The sequence below is a fragment of the Atta colombica genome, unplaced genomic scaffold (genome assembly GCF_001594045.1).
Source record: "Atta colombica isolate Treedump-2 unplaced genomic scaffold, Acol1.0 scaffold282, whole genome shotgun sequence".
NCBI classification, from domain to species: Eukaryota; Metazoa; Arthropoda; class Insecta; order Hymenoptera; family Formicidae; genus Atta; species Atta colombica.
In genome coordinates this window covers 1-15,721 of record NW_017259384.1, presented here as the reverse complement: position 1 = coordinate 15,721, position 15,721 = coordinate 1, and the positions used below count along the sequence as shown (strand labels likewise).

The 15,721-nt window shown below is 30.7% G+C and overlaps 4 protein-coding genes across 4 annotated transcripts; all 4 read left to right on the top strand.

Annotated features, from left to right (window-relative positions):
* Nucleotides 1-1,279: 1,279 nt before the first annotated feature.
* LOC108689940 (cytochrome P450 6j1-like) lies at nucleotides 1,280-3,301 on the top strand. Its single transcript, XM_018196931.1, has one exon. It carries the CDS (start codon nucleotides 1,398-1,400, stop codon nucleotides 2,901-2,903), a length of 1,506 nt encoding a protein of 501 aa, XP_018052420.1. The 5' UTR covers nucleotides 1,280-1,397; the 3' UTR covers nucleotides 2,904-3,301.
* Nucleotides 3,302-5,592: 2,291 nt separating this feature from the next.
* On the top strand, nucleotides 5,593-7,260 carry LOC108689938 (cytochrome P450 6j1-like). The gene is made up of 2 exons (XM_018196929.1): nucleotides 5,593-6,390; nucleotides 6,475-7,260. Exons 1-2 carry the CDS (start codon nucleotides 5,717-5,719, stop codon nucleotides 7,217-7,219), a joined length of 1,419 nt encoding a protein of 472 aa, XP_018052418.1. The 5' UTR covers nucleotides 5,593-5,716; the 3' UTR covers nucleotides 7,220-7,260.
* Nucleotides 7,261-8,750: 1,490 nt separating this feature from the next.
* Nucleotides 8,751-10,731, top strand: LOC108689936 (cytochrome P450 6j1-like). Its single transcript, XM_018196928.1, has one exon. The coding sequence runs from the start codon at nucleotides 9,189-9,191 to the stop codon at nucleotides 10,692-10,694; it is 1,506 nt and encodes a 501-aa protein (XP_018052417.1). The 5' UTR covers nucleotides 8,751-9,188; the 3' UTR covers nucleotides 10,695-10,731.
* A 1,684-nt stretch (nucleotides 10,732-12,415) lies between these two features.
* Nucleotides 12,416-14,250, top strand: LOC108689935 (cytochrome P450 6a2-like). Its single transcript, XM_018196927.1, has one exon. It carries the CDS (start codon nucleotides 12,734-12,736, stop codon nucleotides 14,237-14,239), a length of 1,506 nt encoding a protein of 501 aa, XP_018052416.1. The 5' UTR covers nucleotides 12,416-12,733; the 3' UTR covers nucleotides 14,240-14,250.
* Nucleotides 14,251-15,721: the final 1,471 nt, after the last annotated feature.

The window sequence follows — 15,721 nt, the reverse complement described above, 5'->3', positions numbered from 1 at the left end:
ATATATATATATAAGTTATATGTGAGTTTGGATATTGTTGCTCATTCGGATATAAGTTTGACTTTGTTTAATTGGAGTTAACATACTGAGTGACGTCTTTGAATAATATAGGAAGTAACATAGCGTAATGAATGTTATTATGTTAAAATGTGTGCTAAAATATGCGTTAAAATATATAACAAGATACATTTATTGTGAAGAAATTATGTAGATTGAAAGTCATCCTAAGACGTTAGGCAAGAATTAATAAATATAAATACAAATACAAATACATTATTTTAATAGCACATAATTGCAAGTTAAAAAATATAGAGCTTGAACAAGCAATAAGTAATAAGCTATAAATGGTACAATCTTTTTCAAAATAATTTTCTGATCTTTTATGTAAATTAATTTGATCTCATTAGAGTATTTTTATTATTTTATTTCTAATACAATATAAAAATAGTCTAAAAATAGTCTAAAAAACTATTTAAAGATATTTAAATATATTTTCTTTTTTCAAGGATGAACTTGGTTTGTACAATCGCGAAAAAATATTAAGGAGATTCTTCAGTCTTTTTATATAATACAAGGTTTTGATCAAATATTGAGAATAAATTTGTAATTAATAGGCATTCTTGAATTTTTCAGATTTTTCGACCGTATAGTTTTCTTTAAATAATTTTTTGAAATAATTTAAATTTTTAAGAAAAGAAGAATTTTAAATAATTGAATTGTATACGAAATATAAGAATATATATTATTATTTTTAAAGAGTTATATGAATATAAAAGAATGAAATTTAAGGTACAACTTGAAATTAAAAAATGAGATTTCACCATATCATTTTGTGTAAAATTAGAGTACGAAATTTTTATTAATTCTCTTTAATTATGAAGTCACGCAAGTGAAAACATAGCGTCATTTCTAGAATTATCAATATGTAAATTAAATTTAAATAATCACTATAAACAATTTTCTTTTTTAATATTTTCCATATAAATATTCATTTTTATTTTAATGAAAGTAGTATTATGAAAATATTTTTTCACAACAAATTAATCTTACTGTTTAAAGGTTATTTATTATTTTTTTTCTAAAAGATATGCCAATGGCAATTTGTATTTTGTATATTTTTATATTTGATAAGAAAAATTACGTAACTCCCTTCCACTTTTCTAAACTGGAAAACATTTTCTTAATACTACGTCGTAGTAAAGTTAATGGAGCTAAATATGGCAATGCAAGGTTATTACTGTTTCGCAGTCTCGCTCATTTTACTGATGCTATCATTGGCACTATTATAGCTTCTACGATTCCGCTGCATCACAACGTGCATCAGTCATGAACGATTTATAGTTAAGAGTACATCGATTTATTCGACTAAGCGTCATTTATCTTCCAAGAGAAACAAAATGACTGTCGTGCTAGTGTCTCTGATTTTTGGGGCGCTTATAGCCTTTTACTTTTACTTGACGCGAAATTATAAGTATTGGCAAAAACGTGGAATTCCATATGTGGATGGAGCTCTGCCAGGATTCGGTAACATGTTGTCGGTGATCTTAATGAAGACGGATCTTAGTGAATTATGTCGCAAAATCTATAATGATAACAAGGGTCATAGCATGGTCGGTATCTATGACTTTATGTCGCCAGCATTGATGATTCTCGAACCCGAGCTAGTAAAAACAATAACACAAACCAATTATTCAAGTTTCGCTGAAAACGCCATCGATATTAATCCCGATGTAGATCCGCTCCTTTCACATAATCCTTTCGTCCTTACTGGTGAGAAATGGGTGTACAACAGAAAGCGCTTGTCTTACGCATTCTCCAGCATGCGATTGAAGATCCTGCTCGAAAGTGTCAAACAAGTGTGTACAACATTTGAAAATTACATGAATGAAAAGCTGAACAATAACCAGACAGAATTCGAACTGAAGAGCTTGTTCGCCAAGTACACCGCACAAGTAGTAGCCGCCGCTGGTTTCGGCGTTGATGGATTCTGCTTCGATGACGAGAAAAAGGATATGTCCTTCAGAAAACTTGGACAAACCATTTTCGAGCCATCTTTACGAAATTCAATAGTGTTTGTTGTCACGTTTCTCGTGCCATCATTAAATAAAATCTTTAAACTAGGTGTTATTCCAAAGCACATAGACAATTTCTTCAGGACACTGGTTGCAGAACTCATGGAGCAAAGAAGAAAGGATGGAATACCTAGAAATGATTTTCTCCATTTAATGGTCGAACAGGAGCGAGCGGAAGACGATAAATTTGACCTTGAAATGATTACGGCCCACGCAATGTCGTTCATCATCGATGGCTATGAGACCACCAGCAGTGTCATGAGCTTCATCGGATTTGATTTAGCCCGTCATCCAGAAATACAGAATAAATTACGGGAGGAAGTGTTATCCGTAATTAATAAATACAACGGAGAAATCACTTATGAAGGCTTGAAAGAAATGACATACATGGATCAAGTTTTAAACGAGACACTGAGATTATTACCCGCAGGAGTGATTATGAAGAAACGATGCACGGAAGAGTTCGAACTGAAAGGATCCGATGGAATTGTTTGTCGTGTAGAACCCGGAATGGAGATTCTAATACCAGTTCAAGGTCTGCAAAGAGATCCTCAATATTGGGAAAATCCCGAAGAGTACGATCCTGAAAGATTCAGCTCGGATAGAAAACACAGCATCGATCGATTCGTGTTTCTTCCATTTGGCGGAGGCCCTCGAGCCTGTGTCGGTATGAGAATGGCTCAACTACAAATAAAGGCAGTTTTGAGTGTAATTTTAAGAAAATACAGGATGGAATTATCTCCGAAAACGCAAATACCTTTAAAGATAATTCCTGGTACCGTTTTACCAACACCTCTAGGAGGACTGTGGGTTTATTTTCAGAAGCTTTAAATGTAAATATCTTTTTCATAATAAATTTCTTTTTAGTTTTCAGTATCTAGTTTCTAGCGTCATAAATAATTTTTATGTCCAAAGGAAATATTTATGTAATCTTTACATAAAAATGAAATTCTTTTCAAATTTAATCTATTTTAATTACTGTATTTTTACACAAAAATAAAAAAGATGGAATTTTATTATTTTTTATAAAATATTTTCTTATACGTATATTTTTAAAAGTTCTTCATTCATTAAGAAAATAAGAAAGAATATAATCTTTGTACAGAAATAAAAGATCAGGATATTTGCAATTTTACAACGTTCTTTACAACGTTTCTAACATATTTTATATAGGATGTTCCGTTCAGACATAATAAAAAATTCACAACATAAAATATAATAGTTTCAATGACAAATTATGGATATTAATTATAAGAGCAGCTCTGAATTTTTTAAATAAAATTTGCGATTTTGACATGCAACGTATGCACAGAAGCGATCTATTTCCGTCATTAGAGCGACTTCTACATTGTCATATGGACACAATAGTAGAAAGCGTTTTATGAGTTATCGCTTGCGCAATTAAAGCGTCCATGACGCTTGTACAGCACGTTTCAACTCGCAAACAACACGATACACTTTCCCCTGTGGCATTCACGTGGCGATTGAAATAATAGGTATATCCAGTAGCGCAACTGCTTATTAAGCGACTGAGTACCAATTTCATTATACAATTGAATTTAAATGTTGGTTCTAAAAATAAGAACCAGTCATATTTAATTGCTGTTTAACTTAGTGAGTAGTTACGCTGCTAGACACACTCAATGCAAGAGATGTAGACAGTTTTTGCATATGCTGAATAAAATCTATATACTCTCGATAAAATCACAGGGTTTGTAACTTTATAAACAAATATTATATGAATTTAAATAATGAGAATAAATCTAATTAAATACGAAAAATTCTATTTTCATTTTATATAAATTCACACAAAATATATTTAAACATTAAGATCCTGCTTTGATTGAATATAGGACTTTTCATATTTAATTATATTTATAAAAAAATTTCAAGCCTACTTTTTACAATGATATCCACATTTTAACATTAGAACTAGTATTTCGTATGTGTTACATCTTTTAATCAATAATAAAATGTTCAGCGTTGATTTTTATATTTCCAATTTGTTATTACTGATTTAATAATAAAAAGCCTTTATCTATTACCATAAATTTTTCATGTGTCATATCGTTATCATTTAAGCAAAAGCAGTGAGTATATAATATAATTATAAGTTTTTAATCTAATAAGAAAATAAGAATTTTACCACATTTAAATAATGCATTTTTATATAAAAATAAAGAAGTATTTTGAAATTTTGAAATTCTTTATAATATGTTTGTTTGTATGGTTATATAATAATAAGTTTTACAACTTCTGATTTTATTATTTTCCTAGAAAATTGTCAAAAATACGTTTAACAACTGATATATTTGTGTATATGTATAATATTATTAATCATAAACTATTTATTTAAAAATTATGCAATTTAACGTTGTTATCATAGAAAAAAATATTTAGAAAAAAATATTTTTACACATTCTAGAACGACAATCAGTCACAATATAAGTGATATTTGGGGATGCAACTAGGGCATGAATTTCATAAAAATAGAATAGTAAACACTAAATAAATAAATTACTTCGGATGCTTCAACGTCACACGATATCATCTACGACATCCTTCTCCTTCTTCTCCTTCCACTCACATATCTCATCTCAGCATTTTTTTATAGCATTCATACGCACTTACGATAAAACCAACAGAAATCCTATATACATACATAAAAATTAAATAAATATAATACAATCGTAAAACATTCTAAAAGTATAGTTGTATAATATTTAATTTATAATAAAATATATAATAAAAAGTATATACAGATAAGTTTGGTCTCGTTTAATATGTAATAAAATATATGTAAATAAGTTTAGTCTCTTTTTATGAAATATAAATATTAATCTATCTCTTAAAATATACAGCAAATAGCGATAATGGAATACAGCAATCTAATAAATCTTTTATGTCTATAAATAAAAATTCTTTTAAATATTATCCGCTTTATTTTATTTTATAATTTTTATATGAAGATGATCTGTTATAAAAAAGTAGAAACGTATGTTAGAATACTTTATAATTAATAAATTTCAATATTAGTTTCTATGTAAATATTGTTTGGCATTATCATCCGTAAATCCCTAATCTCTGTATTATTATATCTCTGTATATTTTATATAATAAGTCTTTATTATACGAAATTGATGTCATGTTCATTTACTTGGTAAAGAATTCATTCTTTCTTGAATTAATGCTTTCTTGAATAATGCAATATGTCACTGTTATGTAAGCAACAAGAAATAATTTAAAATGATATTCTTTCAAATTAATCCCTTCTATTATATACACATATATTTCATCATTAAAGTATTTTTATCATTTTGTTTCCAACACATTGAAACATTCAATAACAAAATGATCGAATATTTTTTAAACATGTTGAATTTGTTTTTTTTCCTTTAATGACTATAATAATATAATATAAAAATCAATTTCTTCTACACAATTGTAACAGAATGTTAGTAATATTATATAATAAAGTTTAGCGATATAAATTGCAAATTTTTATTCAATATCGTTCGTTTTATTGCGTTATCAATGTACTTTAGCATCAATTTTACCACATCACGATCATTCGTAGATGATATGTGGTCAGGGTCACATCGATTTATCCGATCAAACATTACTTGTCGTACGAGAGGAGCAACATGACTGTCATGTTAGTGTCTCTGATTCTCGGAGCACTTATAGTCTTTTATTTTTATCTGACACGAAATTATAAGTACTGGCAAAAACGTGAAGTTCCATATGTAGATGGAGCCTTGCCGGGATTTGGTAACATGTTATCGGTAATCTGCATGAAGACGCACATCGCCGATTTCTATTGCAAGATCTACAAGGATAATAAGGATCACAGCATGGTCGGGATCTATAACTTTACATCACCGGCATTAATGATCATCGAACCAGCACTAGTGAAAATGGTGCTGCAAACCCATTTTTCAAGTTTTGCTGAAAATGCTGTTCATATTGATAAAGAATCAGACAGCCTTCTGTCATATAATCCCTTCGGCCTTTCCGGTGAGAAGTGGTTAAAGAGCAGAAAGCGATTGACATACGCATTTTCCAGCATGCGACTAAAGATCCTGCTTGAAAGTGTGAAAAAAGTGTGTGCGACAATGGAGAATTACATGGACAAAAAGTTAAGCAACAAAGAGACAGAATTCGAACTGAAGAGCTTATTTTCCAAATACTCCGCGCAGGTAGTAGCTGCTTCTGGCTTCGGCGTAGATGGATACTGCTTTGATGATGACAAAAAAGATGTATCTTTTAGAAAACTCGGACAAGCCATCTTCAAACCGTCGAAACGAAGTATAATTGCGTACGTTCTTGTATTTCTCATTCCATCGTTAAATAAAATCTTCAAACTAAGTCTCATCCCGAAGCACGTCGATAATTTCTTCAGAACATTGGTTGCAGAACTCATGGAACAAAGGAGAAAGGACGGAATACCTAGAAACGACTTCCTCTATTTGATGGCTGAACTGGAGCGAACAGAAGGGGATAAATTCGATAATGAAATGCTCACGGGTCAGGCAATGTCATTCGTTCTCGACGGCTACGAAACATCTAGCAGTGTTATGAGCTTCGTCGGATTTTATTTGGCTCGTTACCCAAAAATACAAGAGAAATTACGTGAGGAAGTAATATCTGTATTCAACAAATACAATAGTGAAATCACGTATGAAGGTTTGAGGGAGATGACATACATGGACCAGGTCATTAATGAAACGCTGAGATTAATACCCGCAGAATTGTTGATGAAGAAACGATGCACGGAAGAATTCGAATTGAAAGGATCCGATGGAGTCGTTTGTCGCGTGTCACCTGGAATGGAGATTTTTATACCAGTTCAAGCTCTCCACAAAGATCCTCAATATTGGGAAAATCCGGAAGAATATGATCCTGAAAGATTCAATTTGGACAGGAAACAAATCGATAAATTCACCTTTCTTCCATTCGGCGAAGGCCCGCGAATATGTGTGGGTATGAGAATGGCCCAGCTGCAGATGAAGGCAGGTTTGGCTATGATTGTGAGAAAATACAAGCTAGAATTATCCCCAAAGACGCAAATGCCTTTAAAGTTCATTCCTGGCACCATATTACCAACACCTAAATGCGGTGTATGGGTCTATTTTCGGCAGCTTTAAATATTTTCTTTTAATTTTTAATCATTATGTTTTTTTTATATTAAGACAAAAGATTGTAATTCATTTTTATGTAAAAATACATTTAAAAAATAGTGTTCTTTTCAAAAATAGTGTTCTTTTCAAAAACAAATCTTGTCAGTTTTAATATGCATTCTTGCAATAAAAATTGGAAAGATATTTGGTATTTTATTACGCAAATATTTTTATAAACCCTTAATTAAATAAGGGAATAAACAAGAGTGTAATCATATTTTTGCAGAAATAAAAGATCAACGTAATTAGAATTATGTAATTTTTAAAATATTTTTTATATAAATGTTATAATGTATTGTAAATTCTTAGTTTATTAAGAAAATAAAAATTTTATCTTAGATTGCTGTATACTTTAAAAAAATAATAAGTTTAAAATTCTTGAATTTTTGCAATTAAAAAAAATGTATTTTTATAACAAACAATAATAAGTTCTCTCTTGCTAACTTTGACTAATGTTTTGAAACGAAATAATCAGAAGTATATTTAAATGGATATTTTAAATGAATCAAATTTATTCTACTTTTTATTAATTGTTAATTATTTAAAAATTTCGTAAGTTTTGTTTCGGTATTTCAGAATGTAACACATTCCAAAGATTAAAAAAAAAGACTTAGAAGAAAATATTTTCTCACATAATACAAAAATCGTATTATATAAACACAATTAATTAAAAAAAAATGTTAAATTATCAAAATATACACACTTTTTAACAAAAAAAGCATAAATCTGTGCAAAATTTTTTGTTAAAGAATATATTCACGCTTCACGCACGATGTGCATGTGATGTATTATTTATTTTCCCTAAATGTGATAAAGCTAAATAATGAATTACATGTCCATCACTGCTTGAAACAAAAGAAATATGATCAAAAAGAATACATTTTTTGTATAGAATATTCCAAAATAGCGCACAGAAGGTGCCATTTGTGCTCCGGATATGACTGATCCGAGAATGATTAATTTCACAAGCAAATAGCAAATAAATAATATACTCATAATCTTTCACTTCTTCTCTTTCTCTCTCCCCACTTTCATATCTTATCTGTTCCATCCTAACATTCATCCTCATGGCGTCATCATTAAGAAATATTTAACATGGAATTATTTTGCACGCATCAGACAAATACATAGAATTCTACTTGTCATTTTAGATGATATTATATAATCAGTAATGTACTTCAATGATGATACTATTATGCATGTAATGCTGAATTGCAATTTGACTTGAACTTCTATATACTTATCTTCATAAAAGCTTCATTTATCAAAATAATAGAAAAGCATGGAAAATAACATCATTGAACTACTGAAATTTATAGAATGAGTTTTCAGAGATTTGTGCATAAGATTACAACGTGTAGCTTTTCAAAATTTATTATTATAAAAGTTTTAAATATATTGTTAATATCTTAATATAATTAGACTTATCTCTTACTATTTTTGTCTAAATAAGTCAGAAAATACGTAACAACAATTAGAGTTAAATGAAGAAAAGTTTATTTCCTTATTTAACATTGTTATAAAACTTTGTATGTATAATGTATAACGTACTACAGATCACGTAACATAGAAAGCGACAATAAAGTGAAGGATGCATTTGTAGAAGAATGAATTATTACAAAATTTTGTAATATGCTGAATATATTTTTTTATATTCACTTTTTAATGATTATGAGGATCAATTTAGTTTTCGCAATAGAGAGAAAATGTTAGTTACAACTTTATGGAGAAATAAAGTTCACTTGGCGGAATCATCAATAACACAACATATATTACTGTTTTGAAGTCTCATTCATTCTCCCGACTTATCAACGCTATCAATGTAATCAAGTCTCAGCTACATCACTACATTCCGACCTGCAGTTCTGAATGATACGTGGTCAAGTCTACATCAATTTATCCGATCAAGCGTTATTTCTTGTCCAAGAGTAGCAACATGATCGTCGTGCTGGTGTCTCTAATTCTCGGGGCACTTATAGTCTTTTACTTTTATCTGACACGAAATTACAAATATTGGCAAAAACGTGGAGTTCCGTGTGTAGATGGAGCCTTGCCAGGGTTCGGTAATATGCTATCGGTAATCTGCATGAAGACGCACATCGCCGATTTCTGTTACAAAATCTACAAGGACAATAAGGGTCACAGCATGGTTGGGATCTATGACTTTACATCACCGGCGTTAATGATTATCGAACCGGCACTAGTAAAAGTGGTGCTGCAAACACATTTTTCAAGTTTTGCTGAAAATGCTGTTCATATTGATAAAGAATCAGACAGCCTCCTGTCATATAATCCCTTTGGCCTTTCCGGTGAGAAGTGGTTAAATAGCAGAAAGCGATTGACATACGCATTTTCCAGTATGCGACTGAAGATCCTGCTTGAAAGCGTGAAAAAAGTGTGTGCGACAATGGAGAATTACATGGACAAAAAGTTAAGCAACAAAGAGACAGAATTCGAACTGAAGAGCTTATTTTCCAAATACTCCGCGCAGGTAGTAGCTGCTTCTGGCTTCGGCGTAGATGGATACTGCTTTGATGATGACAAAAAAGATGTATCTTTTAGAAAACTCGGACAAGCCATCTTCAAACAGTCGAAACGAAGTACAATTGCGTTCGCTCTTATATTTCTCATTCCATCGTTAAATAAAATCTTCAAACTAAGTTTCATCCCGAAGCACGTCGATAATTTCTTCAGAACATTGGTTGCAGAACTCATGGAACAAAGGAGAAAGGACGGAATACCTAGAAACGACTTCCTCTATTTGATGGCTGAACTGGAGCGAACAGAAGGGGATAAATTCGATAATGAAATGCTCACGGGTCAGGCAATGTCATTCGTTCTCGACGGCTACGAAACATCTAGCAGTGTTATGAGCTTCGTCGGATTTTATTTGGCTCGTTACCCAAAAATACAAGAGAAATTACGTGAGGAAGTAATATCTGTATTCAACAAATACAATAGTGAAATCACGTATGAAGGTTTGAGGGAGATGACATACATGGACCAGGTCATTAATGAAACGCTGAGATTAATACCCGCAGGATTGTTGATGAAGAAACGATGCACGGAAGAGTTCGAACTGAAAGGATCTGATGGAGTCGTCTGTCGCGTGTCATCTGGAATGGAGATTTTTATACCAGTTCAAGCTCTCCACAAAGATCCTCAATATTGGGAAAATCCGGAAGAATATGATCCTGAAAGATTCAACTCGGACAGGAAACAGAACATCGATAGATTCACCTTTCTTCCATTCGGCGGAGGCCCGCGCATATGTGTAGGCATGAGAATGGCCCAGCTGCAGATAAAGGCAGGTTTGGCTATGATTGTGAGAAAATACAAGCTGAAACTGTCCCCAAAGACGCAAATTCCTTTAAAGTTCATTCCTGGCACCATATTACCAACACCAAAAGGCGGTATATTGGCCTATTTTCGGCAACTTTAAATATCTTCTTTTAATTTTTAATCGTGTATGTTTTTTATGAAGACAAAAGATTGTAATTTATTTTTATGTAAAAATACATTTAAAAAATAGTATTCTTTTCAAAAAACAAATCTTGTCAGTTTTAATATTGCATCCTTGCAATAAAAATTGGAAAGATATTTGGTATTTTATTACGCAAATATTTTCATAAATCCTTAATTAAGTAAGGGAATAAACAAGAGTGTAATCATATTCTTACAGAAATAAAAGATCAACGTAATTAGAATTATGTAATTTTTAAAATATTTTTTATATAAATGTTATAATGTATTGTAAATTCTTAGTTTATTAAGAAAATAAAAATTTTATCTTAGATTGCTGTATACTTTAAAAAAATAATAAGTTTAAAATTCTTGAATTTTTGTAATTAAAAAAAATGTATTTTTATAACAAACAATAATAAGTTCTCTCTTGCTAACTTTGACTATTGTTTTGATACGAAATAGTCAAAAGTATATTTAAATGGATATTTTAAATGAATCAAATTTGTTCTAATGTTAATTATTTAAAAATTTCGTAAGTTTTGTTTCGGTATTTTAGAATGTAACACATTTCAAAAATTAAAAAAAAGATTTAGAAAAAAAAATTAATATTTTCATATCCTAATACAAAAATCGTATTATATAAACACAATTAATTTAAAAAAATATTAAATTATAAAAATATATACACACTTTTTAACAAAAAAAGCCTAAGTCTATGCAAAATTTTTTAAGTTAAAAGATATATTCACGCTTCACGCACGATGTGCATGTGATGTATTATTTATTTTCACCAAATGTGAGATAAAGCTAAATAATGAATTACGTGTCTATCACTGAAACAAAGAAATATGATCAAAATGAATATATCTTTTGTGTAAAACGTACAAAATGTTTATACAAAATAGCGCACGGAAGGTGCCATTCGTGCCCCGGATATGATTGATTCGAGAATGATTAATTTCACAAGCAAATAGCAAATAAATAAAATACTTACACTTTGATAATCGTTTTTCACATCTTCTCCTTCTCTTCTCCCTCTTTCTCTCTCTCTCTCTCTCTCTCTCTCTCTCTCTCTCTCTCTCTCTCTCTCTCTCTCTCTCTCTCTCTCTCTTATATCTTATCTGTTCCATCGTGGCTTTCATCATCGTGGCGTCATCATTAAGAAATATTTAACATTTGGAATTATTTTGGCATCGGATAAATACATAGAATCCTACTTTTAGATGACATTATATAATCAGTAATGTATTTCATTGATGATACTGTTATGCGTCATATACAGTGCTGAATTGCAATTTATCTCGAACTTCTACATACTTATTTTCATAAAAGCTTCATTTATCAAAGTAATAGAAAAGCATAAAACATAACATCATTGAACTACTGAAATTTATATAGAATGAGTTTTCAGAGATTTGTGCATAAGATTACAACGTGCTTTTCAAAATTTATTATTATAAAAGTTTTAAATATATTATTAATATCTTAATAGAATTAGACTTTTAGACTTATCTCTTACCATTTTGTCTAAATAAGTCAGAAAATACGTAACAACAATTAGAGTTAAATAAAGAAAAGTTTATTTCCTTATTTAACATTGTTATAAAACTTTGTATGTATAATGCATAACGTACTACAGATCACGTCAAACATAGAAAGCGACAATAAAGTGAAGGATGCATTTGTAGAAGAATTATTACAAAATTTTGTAATATGCTGAATGTATTTTTTTATATTCACTTTTTAATGATTATGAGGATCAATTTAGTCTTCCCAATAGAGAGAAAATGTTAGTTACAACATTATGAAGAAATAAAGTTCACTTAACGGAATCAATAACGCAACATATATTACTGTTTTGAAGTCTCATTCTCCCGATTTATCAACGCTATCAATGTAATTTAGTCTCTCTCTTCGCCACATCGCTATATCCCGACCTGCAGTCCTGAATAATACGTGGTCAAGGCTACATCGATTTATCCGATCAAGCGTTATTTCTTGTCCAAGAGCAGCAACATGATCATCGTGCTGGTGTGTCTAATTCTCGGGGCTCTTATAGCTTTTTACTTTTATCTGACGCGAAATTATAAGTACTGGCAAAAACGTGGAATTCCGTGCGTGGATGGAGCCTTGCCGGGATTCGGTAACATGTTATCGGTAATCTGCATGAAGACGCACATCGCTGATTTCTGTTGCAAGATTTACAAGGACAATAAGGGTCACAGCATGGTTGGGATCTACGACTTTACATCACCGGCGTTAATAATCATCGAACCGGCACTAATAAAAATGGTGCTGCAAACCCATTTTTCAAGTTTTGCCGAAAATGCTGTTCATATTGATGAAGAATCAGATAGTCTCCTATCATATAATCCCTTCGGCCTTTCCGGTGAGAAGTGGTTAAACAGTAGAAAACGATTGACATACGCATTTTCCAGTATGCGACTAAAGATCCTGCTCGAAAGCGTGAAAAAAGTATGTGCGACGATGGAGAATTACATGGACAGAAAGTTAAGCAACAAAGAGACAGAGTTCGAACTGAAGAGCTTATTTTCCAAATATTCCGCGCAGGTAGTAGCTGCCGCTGGCTTCGGCGTAGATGGATACTGCTTTGATGATGACAAAAAAGATATATCTTTTAGAAAACTCGGACAAGCCATCTTCAAACCGTCCAAACGAAGTACGATTATGTTTGTTCTCATATTTCTCATTCCTTCATTAAATAAAATCTTGAAACAAGACCTCATTCCGAAGCACGTTGACAACTTCTTCAGGACATTGGTTGCAGACCTTATGGAACAAAGAAGAAAAGACGGAATACCTAGAAACGATTTTCTTCATCTGATGGTGGAACAGGAGCGAGCGGAGGGTGATAAATTCGATATTGAAATGATCACGGGTCATGCGATGTCGTTCATTATCGACGGATATGAGACGTCTAGTAGTATTATGAGTTTCATCGGGTTTCATTTGGCTCAGTACCCAAACGTACAGGAAAAATTACGTGAGGAAGTGACATCTGTGCTTAACAAATATGGTGGTGAAATCACTTACGAAGGCTTGAAAGATATGACATATATGGACCAGGTCTTCAACGAGACGATGAGGATAATGCCCGCAGGGGTGCTCATGAAGAAACGATGCACAGAAGAATTCGAACTAAAAGGATCCGATGGAATTGTCTGTCGCGTACAACCCGGAATGGAGATCCTGATACCGCTTCAAGCTCTGCACACAGATCCACAATACTGGGAAAATCCCGAAGAATATGATCCTGAAAGATTCAATTCAGATAGAAAACACAACATTGAGAGATTTACTTTTCTTCCTTTCGGCGAAGGTCCGCGAATCTGCGTGGGTATGAGAATGGCTCAGCTGCAAATAAAGGCAGGTTTGACTATGATTTTGAGAAAATACAGAATGGAATTATCGCCGAGGACACAAATACCATTAAAGATGATTCTTGGGACCTTTTTACCATTACCAAAAGGTGGTCTATGGGTCTATTTCCGGCAGCTTTAAGTACAAATACTTGTTTTAAACTTCTTTTTCAAGCTTTCAATATTATAAATACTTTTTTCCAGAATAAAGATTTATAACTTTACATAAAAGAATAAAATTCTCTCCCATTTTTAATTACTGTATCTTTATACAAAAATAGAAAATACTTGAAATTTTATAATTGTTTATAATGTAACGCTTTTTTATGCAAATATTTTTATTAACATTTGATTCTGAAAGATGTAAGTAAGAATATAATAAACTTTATACATAAATAATATATTGAAAGATAGTTGATATCGTATATTAAACATACTTTCTAAGTTTGTATAAAGTATGTATAAACATTGTAATTATAACATTTTTAGGAAGATTTATTTAGAAGGATTATAAGAAGTTTAGAAAGATAACAATTTTATCAATTTTAATTAATATCTCTTACAAAAAATAAAAAATTAAAATATTCAAAATTTTGCTGTTATTTTTATAAAATTTTTTTTTGTAATATTAATCCTATATACTCTCAATTTCGCATAAGAAAGCGTGAGTTAATGTAATTGATGATTGAAAATATATAAAGTCATGATTTAACATGGCACGTTCAATACTTTGAATAACTCACATAAATCTCGTAGCAAAGTATTGATAACATGTATTTGTACGTATAAAATTACATATCTATAGGTATTCTATACGTTCTGGTTTTCGTTTGGATTATTTAATCTGCCAATTTCAGAAACGGCAGGAATATTAAATTGGCGGAAATTTTATTCCTTTTATTCTAAATATATAAACTGTTTGAAATTAACTACAAGAATTAATTTATTATTATAACTGGCCGCATACTATGTAATAATCATTTTTCTTGTAACTATTAGGTATAGTAATAAATTAGGTATAGTAATAAAAAGAAATCCATTATTTTTCCATTCAATTTCATGCAAAAGTAATGGATTTCTTTTTACTACACCTAATATTATCAATGAAAAATATATAACACGGAATACATGTGAAACAAATTTGCATATATCAGACAAATAGGAATTCTAGTGGTAATTTTATTATTATGTAACGTAAGTATTATTGTTGATGTTATTGATTTACATGCGATATGTCTTGAACCTTAGCATATTTACTTTCTTTAAACGATTAATTTATCGAGCTAACAGAAATGCTAAAATTTTCATAGATCTGTGCTGTGTTTTTAATATTAAATTTTCATAACTCATTTTAAATTAAATATAACGTCTTAAAAGCTAAATATTTAACATTTTTTTCGCTATTTTTGTTTAAATAAGCAAAACAATAATTATAACTGAATGATAAACAGCTCGTCGTTTATTGATTGTTGTCGTCTAATGTAGAATTTGTATGTACATTGCAGATATGCAACATAAAGTGACAGTAAAAATGTATGAACACTTTGATAAAGATTTTAATCTTATTTTATACCAATCACAGTTATTTATATTATAATTTATATATGTGTATATATCTATATAT

Excerpts from the sequence above, each read along its gene's own strand:
- LOC108689940 (XM_018196931.1), top strand. The coding sequence starts at position 1,398 with ATGACTGTCGTGCTAGTGTCTCTGATTTTTGGGGCGCTTATAGCCTTT.
- LOC108689938 (XM_018196929.1), top strand. The coding sequence starts at position 5,717 with ATGACTGTCATGTTAGTGTCTCTGATTCTCGGAGCACTTATAGTCTTT. Across the intron at positions 6,391-6,474 it reads TCGAAACGAAGTATAATTGC|AACATTGGTTGCAGAACTCA; the intron begins GTACGTTCTTGT and ends TAATTTCTTCAG.
- LOC108689936 (XM_018196928.1), top strand. The coding sequence starts at position 9,189 with ATGATCGTCGTGCTGGTGTCTCTAATTCTCGGGGCACTTATAGTCTTT.
- LOC108689935 (XM_018196927.1), top strand. The coding sequence starts at position 12,734 with ATGATCATCGTGCTGGTGTGTCTAATTCTCGGGGCTCTTATAGCTTTT.